The sequence below is a fragment of the Echeneis naucrates genome, chromosome 22, assembly GCF_900963305.1.
Source record: "Echeneis naucrates chromosome 22, fEcheNa1.1, whole genome shotgun sequence".
NCBI classification, from domain to species: Eukaryota; Metazoa; Chordata; class Actinopteri; order Carangiformes; family Echeneidae; genus Echeneis; species Echeneis naucrates.
This window is the reverse complement of record NC_042532.1, coordinates 18408472-18425794: the sequence shown is the minus strand read 5'-3', so window position 1 is coordinate 18425794 and position 17323 is coordinate 18408472. Positions and strand designations below refer to the sequence as shown.

The 17323-nt window shown below is 43.9% G+C and overlaps 1 protein-coding gene across 2 annotated transcripts; it reads right to left on the bottom strand.

The window, feature by feature from the left end:
• Nucleotides 1-89: 89 nt before the first annotated feature.
• On the bottom strand, nucleotides 90-17189 carry trip11 (thyroid hormone receptor interactor 11). Of its 2 annotated transcripts, none has more exons than XM_029493370.1 (21): nucleotides 16576-17189; nucleotides 14665-14741; nucleotides 13839-13949; nucleotides 13411-13701; nucleotides 12821-12889; nucleotides 12528-12693; nucleotides 11990-12313; nucleotides 11691-11731; nucleotides 11498-11596; nucleotides 11049-11252; nucleotides 7805-10849; nucleotides 7520-7660; nucleotides 6790-6983; nucleotides 6468-6631; nucleotides 6247-6350; nucleotides 5987-6086; nucleotides 4817-4898; nucleotides 4239-4353; nucleotides 2395-2517; nucleotides 1710-1854; nucleotides 90-1567 (listed from the first exon to the last, which is right to left on the bottom strand). In XM_029493370.1, the coding sequence occupies exons 1-21, from the start codon at nucleotides 16712-16714 to the stop codon at nucleotides 1356-1358; spliced, it is 5946 nt and encodes a 1981-aa protein (XP_029349230.1). In that variant the 5' UTR covers nucleotides 16715-17189; the 3' UTR covers nucleotides 90-1355. The 2 variants fall into 2 exon arrangements, with proteins under 2 accessions (XP_029349230.1, XP_029349231.1); XM_029493371.1 differs by having other exon boundaries at nucleotides 90-1564.
• Nucleotides 17190-17323: the final 134 nt, after the last annotated feature.

Genomic DNA, 17323 nt, shown 5'->3' with positions numbered 1-17323 from the left:
CGCAGGCTTGTCCACGCAGTAGCAGCCACATCTGGTTTGCATGAACGCGGGTTTGGAGAAAGAAATGACAAAATGAGCAGCAGTGAGGGGTCAGCAGTGCCTTTATTTGATTTGAAATTCCAATTAAGTCACGGGTACTAACCTCTGGATAAAGATCATTTGAGTTCAGGGTAATCCAATTCTGGCTTGATGCCTCCGAGTTTCAGATTTTACATCTACAAAATTCTTTTGCAGTCTATACATTTTCTCAGTACACCTGGAGAAACCCTGTAACATTCCTTCTGCAGAGGCCGATTGCTGTCTATACAAAAATGTCGAGCAGCTCAAAGCTGGCCAGCTCTAGTCAGGTAAAACCTTTTGAATGTGCAGTTTACATTTTGTAAATATATATATTTATATTAATCATTTACAATCCTGATCATACAACTATCTAATTAGCAAAAATGGAGGCACTTTACTTCCAGAACTTCCTAAGTGCCTATAAATAGGTGAAAAAAAACAAAACAAAACAAAAAAGCCACCCATTTACATATATATAACTATATAATAGTACTGTACTTAAACTTAGGAGCAGTCTCAAGCCTCTGATCAACCACAGTCAGCAGTTACAGCCATAATTACAATGCTTGTTGCATATCACAGTCTGGCTGTCTGGAGAAGACAAGATTTAGCAAAAATGTCGTTATGGTTTTAACAGATGTACTGAACCACATAAATCTGTAGACAGGCTGCTGCCAGAGAGTTTTTTAGGAAAGTCCTGGATCCGAAACAGTTCACTGCATTGTTGAAAAGAATAAAAAAAAAAAAAACAAAACCATAAGACAAATGCGATGAAAACAGAAGGACCGAGACGCTTACTTCTGCAAATGGAGGTGACAATTACACTCAGCTCACATGTATTGAACTGCACACAGTGATTTTTCAAGGTCACTTGTGTTCAGAGATGAATAAAAGCTTGGAAGAAAAATGTCAGTTTCTGTGAAAATCTACTGTGTAGCCCCCACGTCACATTCCGCTTCCTTTCTTCATTGAAAATGTCCAGCCTGCGGTTTAACACCGAACGATGATGTGGAAGAGGAAACACTTTTACCGATCTAAAGGGAGAGACTGTTGCATAGAACAGTAATTGCATGAACAATTCAGCAACCCCCCCTCCCCAAAAAAAAAAAAAAAAAAAAAGTTTTAATCCATCCCAAAAAAGGCAATATTAAGCCTTTATGAGTTGTGGCCTGGACATTCTTTTTGGCAGGAAAGAAATAGAGCAGCAATTAAGTGGCTGACCTTCTCGAATATCTCAGTGTGTGTGGTGTAAAACTCGTCGGATGAATTAAGATGTTTGGCTGGCACGCGGCCGATCACTGCTTTAACAGGTCTTTGAGCACGGCTCCAGCACTGGCCTCGGCCGAGACCGGCACAGGTGTGAAAGAAGGCAAGGTGTCAGAGATGGGCTTCATCAGCAGGTGACCTCCTGAGCCGCCGGCGCTGGAACTAGAGAGCAAAGGCACCGCCGCCGAGCGAGGCGCCAGGAAAGGATTGGACTCGCTGGCTCGCGTGCTGGCTGCAGCTGCTGAGAGGAAAGAGGCTTAAACTCAAACAAGCTCTGATGTGTCTGGGAATTAACAAAGACATCAAGTCCGCTCTGACATCATTGATAAAGCACGACGGGAAGACTCATCCTGCTGGCGGGTTTTCCCAAAGGGATCGTTTACCTGCTGTGGTGCTGGACGCAGCACTGCTGGTTCTTCTCGGAGGCGGGGCGCTCAGAGGCTTGATGTCATAGACTGGGAGTCTTGGTGCTGGCAGCGACGGGGTGGACTCCATCTCCAAGAACTTCACAAACATCTCTGAGAACGACTGAAACCGCAGACAGTATGGTGTGCTTAACTACCAAGACGTTTCACTGATCCAGGAAGCATAAATGCATAAACTGGGCCCGCCGAGTGAGAGACCAGCTTCATAATAGCTTCATGGTAAGTTATTAGCCCCGCACAAGGTTATTCAGCAGATGCTTTCTCTGCATGTATCTGCCTGCGTATCCACGTGCTGCCACCTCCTGCAAGTTTCTGCTGCACTGCTGTTCTTTCTCATCCTAGATTTTCTCTGAAGGATGTAATTTCATTCACTTTCCAACTTACAAAGCTATAAACAAGTGCAGACTGCCATGTATGCGACTGTTAGCAGCACATTACTCAAATCATGTTCTTCTCTTTTTGTTCTGGATTTATTGGTCTCTGATAAAACACGGAGACCATGTAAAGATTTTGTTCTATAATTGCAGGGACGTTCTGCCAGTGTCATGTCCGATTGCTTGACCAGTGAAAGACTTTGACACGCCACACAATGCGATATGTGTCTGTGTTAAAATAACTTCCTGATGTGTGATATTATAGTTACCGAGTTGAGCCCTTGGCCGCTGTTGGGCCTCTGCGGAGTGTTTGGGACACTTTTTGTTCCTCTGCTTCCGAGCCAGTTGGACATCCAGCCAGTAACACCATGTCGTCCGTCCTCCTCCAACATCTGTGCAGACAAAGAGGTCAGAGGGATTCTCTTTGGGAGGCTCAGACACATATCAGCTTCCTAATATTGTGCAACAGAAGTTATTCATCGACATTCAACCAAAAAGAACTTGATCTGTCTCCCACTATTAAGTCAAAAAAAAAAAAAAAAAGAAAAAGAAAAAAGTGGTCAGATCGTTTCAGCTTTAATCGCTCTTGGTTTCCTTTCTGCTTGCCACCACTTTTTGGAAAATGATTTTGTTAGGCGTACAGGCGCTCTGATTCATCGCCCACAGCCCACACTGCACAAGAAGAAACTGTGTGGCTTTATCATTCGCTGCCATTCATTCTCCTTCATCATCACCGTCATTGGCTGGGCAGGAGCCAGATGGACTCCATATATAGAGCACATGGATAACTGCTTTGGGCTCGAAAGGCACTAGGAAGATACAAGCTGCTGCATGGAGGCCGATTCTGGAAAGATGGCTGCTTTTGTAGGACACTTGGCTGCTTTGAACACGAGTTTAGAGGAAAATTTAAATAGCATTAACAGGAGAGATGAGGGCAAGATTAAAAAAAAGAAAAAGAAAAAGTGGAACAACCTTCAACATAATAACAATTGGTCTTATGAGGAGTTGTAATCGCATTTGCCCCTCACCCTGTATCTGTTTTGCTTTAAGAGTATTGGGTAATTTACTTTGCAACTGCTGGACGGAGTCCCACATTGCTCCTGCCAGAAGATCTGCGTAAGGAAATGCTTTCTCTTTTCAGAGCAGGCAGGACTGACTTTCAGGGGCTGTCCAACTGTTGAGACAGTGAGTTTTGTGGTCGACGGTCTCTGGAGGACATGCTTAACTAATTTAACATTTCAGGAAACTGTCTTATGGTCAGAGGCGGCCTGTGACAGTCAGAGTTTGTCAATAATCCAGTCGACACAAACAGCTGCTCCTCATGCATTTCACACTTTCTGTTAGGACCGCGTCACGCCCATGTTAATTTACTGCTGCAATATTTCTCAAACTACACTGTTATACTACAGCAGGAGGACTGTAAACCTACGCCTTGGACTCAAGTCCAGACGAACTGCAAGCTTCAAATCTAACAATATTTTACAGGAGGATTTGGATTGGATGAACATGAACCGGACATGTAGCCGCCTGTAAACAACATGTCACGCTCTTATATGATCTAACAACCAAAATTTAACTTGTCAATTAGATGTAGAGGGGCTGGACAGATACTCTGTCATTTTGTTAGAGTCAACTGTGTTGGAAAATGAGATGAATCCATTTCAAGGTAAAACTGTGTTAGAATGTTTTGTTTCCATGACTTTTGTCCACTACTACTTCTTAATGAATACATTGTGTTCAGCTCAGTAAACCATTTTGCATGTAATTAATTTATTAAATGCAAAACTATTTATTAATAATTACTCTCATATTCTCACATGCATTCTTTACAGCTAAAGTCTAGAGAGAATTGGAGGAGGTAAAAGTGAAAAACAGTTTAAAAGCCGCCTCCCTCCCGTGATGAAAGGATGAGTATTTGAGTGTTACAACACAGCTGATTTTTGTATTTATTAGTCTGGTAATAAGTCATGCATTTATGGAAAAGCTCCACAGACACGTCTCACTGAGTTTTCAAAGCTTTGCACTCTTATTCCTATCAGCTGTTGCCTAAACACATGATCGCATGATTGCTTGAAATAATTTTTCTTTGAGTACGAGTCAAGACATCTCTCACCTTATCGACGTCTTCTCGGCTCAGGCCCAGAACACTTCCCATGAGCCTCAGCACATCGGCACGCTTGGCTTTAGGTGTGTGGAAGTATCCCAGGAACAGGTTATGCATCAGGACTCTGGAGACATTAAAACAACATGTAAGTTCAGGTTTGGGGGATGTGGCCTGGAGCCGATTTTTTATATGAGCTGAGTGAATTATAAATAATCTATGAATGTGAAAATGTGTTTATCTTTTTCCCTCATGGGGAACAAAGGCACACAAGATTTACTTCTAGCAAATCAAACACTTGACAGCAGTTACTTAAGGATGCGAGGCTACGTCTCTTTTCTCATCTCTGTACCGTGAAAACCAAGAGTATCCAAAATGACTTCTCATGAGCCAAGAAAACAGATGATGGGATTCATCTGGTAATCCGGTGAAAAAAAAAAAAAAAAAAATCAATCCGTTGATCCCGTGAGTAATTTATCTTAGAATCATATGAGTGATGAAAGCCATGAGAGCATTTAATCATAATAACGTTCACTGTATGAAGGATGAGGAGTTAATGTATGATTCAACCCAAACAGGACTGAACTGACCTGTCTATCTTTCCTTCTGTGCTGTTCAGGAGGTTCATCAGCTTCCTCTGCGCCTCCTCCAACATCTCCTGTCTCACATCCACTGCAACACACACACACACACACAAAGCTTCACGTCCCTGTTGCATAGTTTGCGCCCCCTCAAAGATCAACTTCATAACATATTCAAGACACAAAGTTAGGAATCCGATAAAGCCTTTGAAATTACTCTTCTTCTGATGGTATTTCCAAAACCATCAAAGACTCATTTATTCAGTAAAAAAATATTCTGTCCACAAAATAAATCAATGATAAGTTGAAACTATATTTCCTGGCCCCGTGTTGAAAAATATCTGACTGAGATTCTGGTTAGAACCACAGACTGTATATAAAAATGGATGGTTTTCATTTCTGTCTGATAACCTCAGAGGGCTTGACAAAAGAAGTCAGATTGTACTGAAGTGTAGGGGAAAATGTTCCTACTTCTCACTTGATTTATTAGCTCAGTAAACATTTTCCTAATGAGTTTATGGTCTCGAGTCTCGAGTTATATGACGGTGCCGTTTTTGGGAAAACAAATTTTGTAGGTCAACTCAGAAATGTAAAGCTTCAAAACAGCACAAACGAATGCGTGACATCAAGGTAGGTTGCCCCTGGATTTTTTTTCTTTATTTTTATTGTATATATTATTATTATTTTTTATAAAATCAGGCATCTCTCACGAGTCGAAGGATCCTGGAAATACCTTCAGAAAATCACGAAGTGCAACTAAGACTGTGGCTCAAACAGTTAATCAACTATTAATAGGCCCAACGTAAATGTTCCATAGGTGACAGACTGTTAGGCCAAACATATGGCCCCATATCGGGCTAAGCAAATGTCTGAAAATCACTGTGCTGTGATGTAATAGTCGTATCTGAGAGCGATAAGGGTGAAATCTGCTGAGTGTGACACTAACAATAACACAGAGACTCTAACCAGTGAAGTTTATAGTTTCACTTATTAGGTCTGTTATCCAGACTGTGATAAGGGCACTGGATTAGAAATATGATCCCTGGAGAAAGAAAAAAGAAGTCCATGTTGAAACGCTGAGACAACGAAGGATAGCAGATATCTGAAATAACTGATGTGGAAGAAAGCGCTGATGTTTAAAACAAAAATATTTCTGTAGATATGTTGAAGTTGGCTCACCTTGTTTTGTCAGCTCTTCAATCTGCTCCTCCTTCAGATCGAGCTGGTCGGTGAGACGCGAAGCTGAATCTAGAGCAGCGTTGGCCTCGTCGAGGTTCATCTGTCAAATAACACAAGATCCATAAAAAAAAAACAAAACACCCAAAACCTTCAGTTATGTTGGCTTTTGGTCAGCTGCGATACAATAATTTTAGAGAAATATGTCAGAATAAAAACGTGTTGAATTCAGTGAATGGATGAATCATCAGCTGCCTGTTTACCTGAAGAGCAGACGCTTGGTCTTCCAGCTTCAGAGCCTTTTTCTTCCACTCTTCCTTCTCCCTCTTGTGCTTGTCAAGCTCTGCTGAGTACATGGCTTTCTCTTCTGTGATAGCAAAGAGAGTTATTAAAATTAATAATAAAAAGTACTATTTGGCTGCTGAAATGCACAAACTTTGCACTGACCATGCAAAGAATAATGAAGTTCATGCTGCCAACTTGCCTTGCTGAAACTGCTCTAGCACCATCTGCAGGTTGGAGAGCGACACTGCATACTGGTTCACCTGTTCCTGCGATGTTCTCAGTTTTGTGAGTGCATCATCCCTCTGCCTCACCACTCCGCTCAGCTGCTCCTGCAGAGACTCCACCTGCATGCTGGCCTGCTGGCTGCAAGCAGCAGAAGCACATGAACAATCAAGCGAGATCTTTTTAATTACTGTTAAAATCTGTGTTAATGACTCGATGGAAGAGGCAAAGATCTATGAAGATTTGTGAGCAAAGATGCAACAGCGGGATTCCAGCGTTCCACCTAAACACACGCTGACCTGGCGTTCTCCACCGCACTTGAGGAGGTAGCCAGTTTCTCGTCCAGCATTGCCACCCTCCGTCGTAGCTCAGTCTCCCGGTCCTCGGCAGCCAGAGCTTCTCTCGTGTACGAGTCCTCAATCTCCAGGAGGTGATTGCGTAACCTTTGGAGCTCCAAGTTGAGACGCTGCTCTTTATCTCTCGTATGCTGAAGCTGCGAAGAAAACAAAAACGCAGTTATGTAAGAGCTGTACAATTAATTTGATTGCTCGGCAGTAATTCCATATTTCTGATTTGAAAGTGTGCACCGATTCTTACTGTTTTGGAGATTACACTGTGTGATTCATGACCGAATATTTATGTAGCTTGACAACATGATAAATCATCATCTCCTATGGCCTGATAAATCAAGCTATGTATCCTATGAACTCTGTTTGAAAAATTTACATCTGGAAATTGATATTCCCTCCATATATTTTCACACTGCAAATGGAAAACCTGGACAGTATTGAGCCTCTCATTTTTACATTAGCATGTGTTGGAAAGAAGACATAATAAAATATATACAACTACGTAATGGTATTGACTTATAATAGCGGAGTATCAAATGCCAAAATGTGACGTGTGTTTTGATGGAGCTGTGTCTCATATGTCACATTTTATGTGTGTAAGCAAACAACTAAGAAAACTTTTCATGTCTGACAGTGAGTGAACACAGATGAACTCATCAGTCTTGAATTGTCATCCTACCTCCGTCTGAACCGCAGTGGTCTCCATTTGTTTCTGCTTGAGCGCCATCATCACCTGATCCCTCTCCTGCTGGAACGCTACAGCTTTTTCCTGCATGGACTTGAGCTCATTCAGGAGCTGATTCAGCTCACCTGATTTTCCCTACAACACATAATCGGAATAAATCAGAAATCGAAAAAAAAAAAAAAAAATTACATTAAAACCTGAATGTGAATGTGAAATGATTGGTGCAATTCAATTTGGGAAAATACTAAAGAAATAAGTAAAATCCCAGAGCCCACTGACCTGATCTTTGTCCTTGAGCATCTTCTCCACAGTTGCAGCTTTCTCACTCATTGCACTCAGTTCAAACTCCTTCTCCCTGAGAAGCAGAGAAACCTGCATGTTGGTTTCCTGCAGCGCTCTGAACTCTGACTCCTTTTCACGAGAGCGTGCAGCTACGAGCTCGTTCTCCTCCTTCAGTTTCTTCACATCCATTTCCAGAATGAGAGCACGCTCTTTCAGGTTGGTGACGGCCTGCTTCAGCACCTCGTTGTCGTTCTCTCGGTTTCGTAGCGCCTCGCTGACTTGAATCAGTTGGTCTCCTTTGGTTTTGATGAGCAGGTCTTTCTCCCTCTGTGACCTCTGCTGAGCCTCCAGCCTCTCTCTGATCTGCCGAACCTCCTCAGCTTGACTTCTCTGCTCGACCTCGGAGGCAGAGGCCGAGTTGGACAGTCTGTGGTTGTTCTCCTGGAGAGTCCTGATGGTGTTTTCTTTGGCGGCCAGCTGCTCTCGCAGTCGTATCAATTCCATCTGCAGTGGGTCAGAGTTTATCGGTGTTGCCGTCTGAGGGCTGGGAGCATCAGCTGTGAGAGGAGGTTCAGTGGTCTGAGCAACCACAGCTTCGGGAGTCTGTGTTACGCTGCCCAGTTTACCCAGCAGGACGTCCTTGGTGGAGCTGAGCTGGGTGATGGTCTGCTGGACCTGTGCGAGTTCCTGACTCAGACTTCCCAGCCTATTCTCCTTCTGCTCGTAGCTCTGGATCAGTCGAGCATAATCCACCGACAGCTTGGAGCTGCAGTCGCTATCAGCGGAAACCTGACCCTGCAGCTTGATCAGCTCCTCTTGCAGCTGGGCCGACTCGTGCTGCATGTTCTTGACTGTTGTAATCACCTGCTGCTTCCACTCCTCCATCTTCTTCACCTGCTGCTTCAGCGTGTCCCTCTCCTGCAGCAGCTCCTCAAACTGGTTGCTGCTGACGCCTCCAGAGCCCGGACCAGACTCTCCTCCTGTGGACTGCAGCACGGTCACCAGGGTTTGGCACTTCTGAGTCAACGCATCGATCTCTATGTCCTTCTCCCTGATGATTCGCGACAGGTTCTGGATGGTCTCCTTGAACATCTCGTGGCTTCCTGAGGTGTCAGTCATGTTGGAGAGGCGCTGGTTCTCCTGCTGAAGCTTCAACAGAGCCGCTTCCTTCCCTGCCATGATGTCCACGAGGCGGTGGTAGTCGGAGCGAAGCTGGCTGTTCTCCCTGGTCTTCTCATTGAGCACGGCGAGCACCTGCTCTCTCTCCACAGCGTAGGCCTGCATCTGCTGCTGCAGGAACATGACATCCTGGCTGTGTCCTGCACCTCCGCCCATGGAGACTCTGGCATGAAGCGCCTGGATCTCCAGATCCTTCTGAAGGATCATCTGGGACAGTTTGCCCACTTCATCATGAGAAACTACCAGCTGATCCAGCTGTTTAGTCAGAGAAAGGTTCTTCTCGTTCAGCTGGCTGATCTCAGTCTCTTTCTCCTTGATGCCTCTCACCAGTTTTTCAATTTCTACCTTAGATAGGTCGTGTTTCTCGTTGCCATTCTCCTGATTGAGAGTCTGCGTCTTCTCTTCCTGCAGGATGACCTCACCCTGCACAGGTGGAGAGTCAGCACGGCCTTGACTCACGCTGAGCTGGTCTACTGTCTGGTGGAGGCGAGCTATCTCTTCATCTCTGGCGTGTATAAGTGTGTCGTAGTTAAGGGTGGTTTGCTGATGGCGAGCGTGAGCCTGCTCAAGCTCACTCTGTTGAGTCTGGAGGGACTCGTGCAAGCGAAGGAGAGAAGCCTGCTGCTCCTCCATGGTTCTCCGCAGAGTCTGGACCTCTTCTTCCAGCCCATTCCTGGAGGACTTGAGCTGGGTGATCTCCGTCTCCAGCTCTGTGATAATGTCCAGGGTCTTGGGCTCAGCCAGAGCTTGAGGTCTGCTCTGCTGATCTTTAAGACGATCAATCTCTTCTTTCAAATGGCTGTTGTCCTCCTTCATGCCCCCCAGCTGCTTATCCTTTTCCTCCAGTGCTTGTCTGAGAGCATCAGCTTCTTTGGTCACAACCGAGATCCTGCTCTCCAACTCCATCTGTAGATCTGCAGCATTCTGTTTTACTGTGTCCATGAATACGTCCTTCTCCTGCAGCAGATCCGTGAGCTGTTTCTGTCCAGCGACTGTGATTGAAAGCATCTCATTGGTATCCCTGTGATCAGATGCCAACTGCTCCATGTCTCTCTTCAGCTGAGCTATCTCCATTTCTTTCTCTTGGTTGAGTTTGATAGCACGTTCATGCTCTGTTTGTAAAGCAGAGGCATCCATGGAGCGAGCTCGAGTGAGCTCCTCGATTGTCTGCTGGTACTGCTTGGCCTGTTCGGCCAGCGTCCTCTCACTCTGCCTCAGTTCACCATCCAGCTGATTTTTCTCCAGCTTCAGAGCCTCAATACGAGTGTCCTTTTCCCTGACTGTCCTGTTCAGAGCAGCCTGGTTTTCCTTTATCTGTTTAGTTAGTTTGTCTACTTTACCCAGAGCCTCTTCACTCTCTGCCTTCAACCTCCTGTTCTCCATCTTCAACTCATAGTCTGCAGACATAACCTTCTCCTGGGAGCTCCTGGTCTCATCCAAATCTCTCTTGAGGTCTGACAACTCTCTCTCCTTCTTTGCTAGCTCTTCCTTAGTTGCCTGTGCTTTAGTTCCTCTCTCCCCTGTTTGAGCCAGTTCTGCTTTAGCGGCAGTTAACAGCTCCTCTTTCTCGTCCAAAGTCTTCCTCAGTTCTGTGATTACTTTCCGTGCCTCCCTGCTTTGCTCCTGTGAATGTCCCAGCTTGTCCTTCAGCTCTTTCGTTGTCTGTTCCAGCTCTTGTTTGGCCATGTGAAGGTCATTCAGGGTGAAAGCACTCTGGCTCACTTTCTCCTTTTGGGTTTCCACCTCTTGCTGCAGTGTCCTTTTCTGGTCTTTGGTTGTGTTGAGCTCTGCGGTCAGTCTCGTCACTTCTGTCTCTGCTTCTTTCAGCTGCCCAGAGAGCTGCTCCTTCACTGAGATCATGTGCTGGAGAAAAAGAAAAGAGAAATAGCCCAAAAAGCCAATTAATGAAGTGTTACGGTGTTGTGAATGTCTGACTACCACGATGAAAGAGATAAAAAAAAAATTATGTAGTAAAATGTACAAGGGAGAAATAGTCTGTCCTTAGACCCAAACTGTCAGTGACACCATAACAAACAGACTGAGCCACCGGAATTCACCAGACCTGCGTTGCCTCCTGGTTTTGCCGATCTAGCTCCTCCAGCTCAGAAATGAGAGTGTCTCTTTCCTCCTCAGTGGCTCTCAGGGCCCTTTCTCTCCGCTCAAGCTCGATCTTCAGGTCCTCCAGTGACTCGGGTTCTCCAGAATCAGCTTCTTCATTGCTACTTAGTTGTTCTTCTGCTACTTTGAGTCTTTCGTGCAAATTGGCCTGTAAAAGAGAAAAAAACGACAAAAATGACAAAAACATCAGGATTTGATATAATTCAATATATATCTGGCATCTAGACTGTACTGGCATATCAAATAACAGTAGCCCAAATTAATAATGCAAAAGTTTAAAAAGTAAACACAGACATCTGCTGCCGACAGCAATTCAAATTACAAAAATAAAATTGCAGGAAGTATTTGATCAGAGGAGTTAAAACAATAATTTCCTGCATCAGACCAACAAACCTTTTCTTGTTCTAGGTTGTCCTTTTCTTTTCTCAATCCTCCAATAATGGTGTTCAGCTCTAAGATGTCTGCATGCTCGACTTCTTCCTTTGGTTCACCCTTCAGTTAAAAAGTGAAATTAGAAAATAAGTAAATCAAGATGTACATTTAAGATGAAAATAAATGAATAGTTAATGCTTCTGTTCACACTTACCTCAGACAGATTTTTCAGTCTCTCTATTTCTTTCTCTGCGGCTGAAAATAAGTTTTTGTTAAGAAGTTTAATTATGAAGGTAAACACATTTTGGTCTATAGTAAGAATTCAACGACAATATTCTAATATATTTCTGTATGATGTTGATTTGAGCGTGTGACACATTTTTTTTATATTATATAAGAATAAGAGATTCAGCTTTAGCTATGTGAATTGCTGACATTTAGGAGCGCCAATTAAGCGGATGAGAAAAGGCAGTATTGAGTCATGAATTAAAAAAAAAAAAAAAAGAAGTCTACCTGTCAGGTTTTGTCTCAGCAGTTGTATCTCGTGGTCCAGCTGAGCTTTTTGCACAGCCTTCCCCTCCTGCTCTTGGACTCGTGTCTGGAGCTCAGAGACAGACACCTGCAGGCGCCTGTAATTCTGCAGCAGCTCGGCGTTCTCTTCTTGGACTTCCTCCTTCTCCACCTGCAGCGAGGCCTGTTTCCTCTGTGCCTTCTCCAGGCTGGTGGACAGCTCAGCCAGCTGCTTCTCTCGCTGCTCTGCTGCTTCCTGCAGCGATCTGATGCTTTTCTGGAGTTCAGGCAGCTTGGAGGCGTCTGATGAAGAACTGGTTTGACCACCTACAGAGATTGAAGTGGAGGAGGGTGCCCATTTTTTGTTTTGTACCTGAGTAGGAACAGTGAGCTGAACTCATAATAAAACTATCAAATGGATTTATCAGAATGTCTTGATAACATTTTTTCTTGAAATCACAATTTGCTCAGTAAAACACTGTCACAAAGTTTTAATTTCTAAAGTCACGATACTAAATGGCAGTTAACAAATGAGGCTAACCACTCTGTATCTGTTCCTCTAGCTCCTCTATCCTCTCTTCATACTCCGCTAGCTCCTCTCGGTGCCGCCGAGTGACGTCAGCCAGCTTCTGCCTCTGGGCGTCCTGCAGAGCCGTCAGTTCATGCTGGTGTTCGTCCACCTCACGGCTCATCTCCTCTCTCAGCTCCTGCTCCACAACGACAATGACATCAAGGTTCGAGTCTCACTGTCACTGCTGGGTGCTCATAGAGTATTTTAAGATTTATAGCCTGCTTTATGAGCTAATAATGCCAATAAGAGGACTTCGTAAATACCTTAATGGTTCGTTGAAGTTTAAGAATCTCACCCTGGTCACCATTACCAGCTCCTGCTGCTGTTGAGGCCTGGAATTAAAGCGTAGGTACGTGACGTCCCTGATACAAACTTTATGAATTCGTGGATACAAGAACTTTGCAGGGTGTTTGTTTTTAACTTTCCTTTGTGAGGGACAAAAGAAATGGAATGCCTACATAAATAACAGAAAACACATTTTCTCCTCCACCTTTATTGATGTCAAGGTAAGCAGACAGTTTCAGTGAACTAAGCCACAGTTATTGGTCTCTGAAGTTGTTCCCTACATCCAAGTCACAGAACTGGTTGTGGCAGACCTACCAGGGTAGTTCGTTCTTACAAAGCACAGCTGACTGAAGTGAATTTAAAGCATCCTCTTCCAATTGTCTGCTGATTTAGTCTGTCGTGCTTCATCTGGCTTTTAAAACCATTCAAATAATTGCGAAGTGATGAGAAACAGCTTCTTCATATGCCGTTTTGTTTTTCCCCCCTTGGACAGCCTGATGGACCAGTAGCTGGCTCTGTATCAGAAACCACCTCTTCTGCTAAAGCAGCAGATTGTAATAATGTTTACCTGAGACATTCGCCTCCAGTGTGCCACCTCTGCCTCCAGACGCATGACCTCCGTTGACAGACGGTTGATCTCCTGCTGTGACCAGATGACGTCGCTGAGATCCATTTCGTCGCCGTGGAAACCCTGGTTGGGCCCCATGGGCCGTGACAGGTAAGAAGCAGAAGAGGAGGTGGTGGTGGAGGAAGTTGTGGCGGCAGGCAGCACTGCGGAGGTGGACTGGGCCGACTGCTGCAGCTTCTGCACCTCTTCCTGCAGTCCACTCTGCCGAGCTTTCAGGTGACTGATCTCCACCTGGGAAAGCGCAAACAATCCTTAAGACTTCATGCTGATTAATCTTCAGTAACACAACTAGTATGTGTATGTTATGTCGAGAGATTTTGAATATCACCTTGATGGAAAGCTTTGATTATAACACAATATGTACGTACATCTTTCTGTTGCAGGAGGGATCTGTATTCTGCAGACTGTTGTTTATTCTGGATCTCTGAAGCCTCCAGCTTCTCCTCGAGCTCTGCATAGAGTTTTTTTAATCTGTCGTACTGTAGCAAAGAGGGAGAAATAAGGAAGTAAATGAAATGTCTTCACACAGGGCCCTGGACCTATTCTTAAGAAAAATAAGGATGATGATATCTTGTCTTTTTCTTGTGAAAACACTCAAATGTGTCTCTTGATCTACACTGTCTCATATTAAAAGGCTTCACATCAACAGTCACCTTCATGTTTTGTGCACAAACCTGAAAATAATGAGCTTAAAATGAAGAGGCTACATTTTCTTTAACCCTTTTGATTAAGTAGTGCTGCTATATGGTTTCATCTTTAAACAGGCTCCATAATTTCCCAAAAATGGCACCAGACACAGGAGTGGCTTCGTAAAAAGTCACTCAGACAGGATTTAACAGGATAAATACCCTATTTATTTTTTATGGTGGATTTTACAACATTGCATTAGATTTCCGACACTAACCTTCAGAGCCCAAAAACAATGTACACAAACATGAAGTAGCAGAGAATTGGACCATATGACTATGGGGTTGAGATTTATTCATCTTTTTCATAGGAAGCATTTGACTTATCAAACATTGGTGGTTTCATGTTTTCAGGCGCCTGTTATTGTCACATTAAAGGCACACTGTCATGACTTCCTGTGACAAATAACAATGTTATTAGTTACACCTATGTCTTTCCTGTTATGACAAGTGAAAATGTCCCAAGTAGATAAGGACTTTAGTTGGACTCCAAAACAAATAATCTAACCTCAGATTTCTGAGCAGCAAATGAGGCCTCGACATCAGCCAATTTGGAATTGGACACCTGCAGTTCTGTGGCAGCATCTGCGGGAAAAATGACAATGAAAATATCACTAACAGGCATCAAGACTGAGAAATTATGTAAAATAATCTGAGGAAAAAAAAAATCTGCAGGAGGAATTATATGAAAGGCTAATAAAACGCTTGGATGACTTTCCCCATAAACACAGAAGTTGTTCATGTTTCTGATAACATTTCTCAACGAAATGAGAAATGTCTGGTGGGTTTAGTTTGCATGGCTCCGAGAACGTTCAAGAGATAATAACTGGTGACCTTTTTCCATCTCAGTCTTAGTCACTCTGTGTGTCTCTCTCACTCTTACACACATAGACACACAAACACGTATTTAGGTCTTCTCACATGACAAACAAGCACAGCTGAGCAGATCGACATGTCTTGAACTCTTGTCTGAGCTACATGATCTTAACAAACTGGACGAGGCTCAGTTAACTCCAAACACTCACCACTACACAAACAAAAAAAAGGAGGAATACACAAAAATCCATTGTAAGTTTATGTACTGTCCTGTTTAAAAGTTTACTCAAAAGATGGGTGAGGTTTGTCAAATGCTGCACAGCTGGTCCAGTGTTCCCTGCATCGATAAGAAATCCTACTTGTGTTTTTTGACTAGATCTGTGAGTTGGAAATCTGCGGCCAAAGTTCTCCTTGCATCAGCACTTTATCATCACTGTTTGCTTTAGGGAGATGGTGCTTAGGTATTTAATTGGACAGATATGATGAACCTTTGATTTTTGCAACAATCGAAGCAAGTGCTGGACCAAAAAACTTGTTACGGAAACCATTGTATAATTGAATTTAGACATTTTCATCTTAAAAAAAAAATAAAATAAATAAATATATATATATATATAAAAAAAAAATCAGATATTCATGTCGCATGTGAATGAGGATAACAGCAAACACAGTAACTGAAACCCCCCCCCCAAAAAAAAACAAAAAACACAAAAACAAAACAAAAACAAACTGGTGTTTCTGGTGTTTCAGTGTATCCTTGTTGAAGGACACAGAGAAAATATCTTTGGTCTGCGTGTAAAATTCACTGTCAGACACTGAAGTACACTGAAGTACACTGAAGTGACCTACAGTGGAAAACATGACTCAGGGGAGGAGATCTGGGGTTTTAGTGGTTGTTTAAATGATAGATAGGACTTTCAAAATGTATGTCTTTTCAGTCACATTATCAAAAATATGTTGCTTTTGTATTCACACAATGAGCCAAAGACTGACAGTGTGGTGTTGACTAAAATATCTGTAGCTCGTGGAGCTGATGAAATGTATTGTCTTACTGAATCATGTTTCTCAACGTCCCACTTTCTTTGGTACTTTGATCAGCTGGCAGCTGGCTGACAAGAAGTTTCATTTGTTTCATCATAAAACGAAAAAGATTTGTTTTTTTATTTATTTTAAACTGAATATATTCTGTGTTTTGGACTGCTGGTCACACAAAGCAAAGCAGTTAAATGTGCCACCTTGAGCTTAAGGAACTTCCAGGGAGCATAAATTAGATGCATTGCTCGTAAAGCAGCTGAGCTGTATTACTGAACTAAATATCACTTTCTCTCCTCCACAGTCTCAAATACTTACTGAAGATCAGACTACAAAATGAAGTTCAGGATCAACCATCTGCCATCATGTGCTGATTTAAAGTTGTTAAGGTGAAATTTGCATCACATGATCTCAGTTTTATCTGCATCTTCTTACAGACAGAAGATCCAGTTCGAAGGCTTATTTAAAAAAATAAATAAAAAGATCATTTCCAAAGGGGAACCTGCAGCCACCGACCAGCCATGACAGATGTTTATTAAAAACAATCCAGCTGTGAATTACACAAACTCACCGCCGACCTCCTCCACTCCTTCCAGTAGCATGTCTTTGGTGAAGTTCGATATCTGTCCGGTGAAAGACGACAGGCTGCCGCCGACCTGGCCCAGAGACTGACCGAGGCCGGAGCCCAGTCCACCCAGCCACGATGACATCTTCCCGGAGGGCGACACACACACACACACACACAAACCTCAAAACAAACAAAACAAACAAAGAAAAACAGGACCGAGCAGCGACAAAGTGGAGTTAGCTTATCTGAAGCTGCTAACGTCAGCGGTCCGGTTCAGCTGTCTGATCCGGTCCACCACACGGAGCGACCCGGTTAACCTCAAAGTCCACTTTTTTTTTATTCTTCGGTGGCTCTCCGGGCGGCCGGACTCCCATTTAGCCACCGAGCCGGCTAACAGCTGTCGGCTGGTCCGGAGGAATTCGTCAAGCCCAGCGGCCGGAGCGGCTTAACATCCCCGTCACGCGGCTCCAACCCCCCGCCGGCGGCCTTCGCGCTGTCGCCCGGTTCCTTCCGCCGGGAGAGAGGCGGCGGTTTCACTGCAGTTTGTCCCGAATCCGACCGACAAGCAGCCCAGAAAGTGCCACCTCAACTGCAGCCATTATCGGCTCTGCCGGAGCGATGGCTGTCAGCTTTGACGTGGACACGGAGCTCCGCGCGGTGCATTGTGGGATGCTGGAGGACCAACAAAGCGGAGGTGCGTTCAAGAGCTTCGAGTGAGAGTCAGAAATTCTCTCATTCCCTTTGTAATCAC

Excerpts from the sequence above, each read along its gene's own strand:
- trip11 (XM_029493370.1), bottom strand. The coding sequence starts at position 16,714 with ATGTCATCGTGGCTGGGTGGACTGGGCTCCGGCCTCGGTCAGTCTCTG. Across the intron at positions 11,732-11,989 it reads GCTGAGACAAAACCTGACAG|CCGCAGAGAAAGAAATAGAG; the intron begins GTAGACTTCTTT and ends ACTTATTTTCAG. Across the intron at positions 6,984-7,519 it reads CCACTGCGGTTCAGACGGAG|CTTCAGCATACGAGAGATAA; the intron begins GTAGGATGACAA and ends TTTTCTTCGCAG.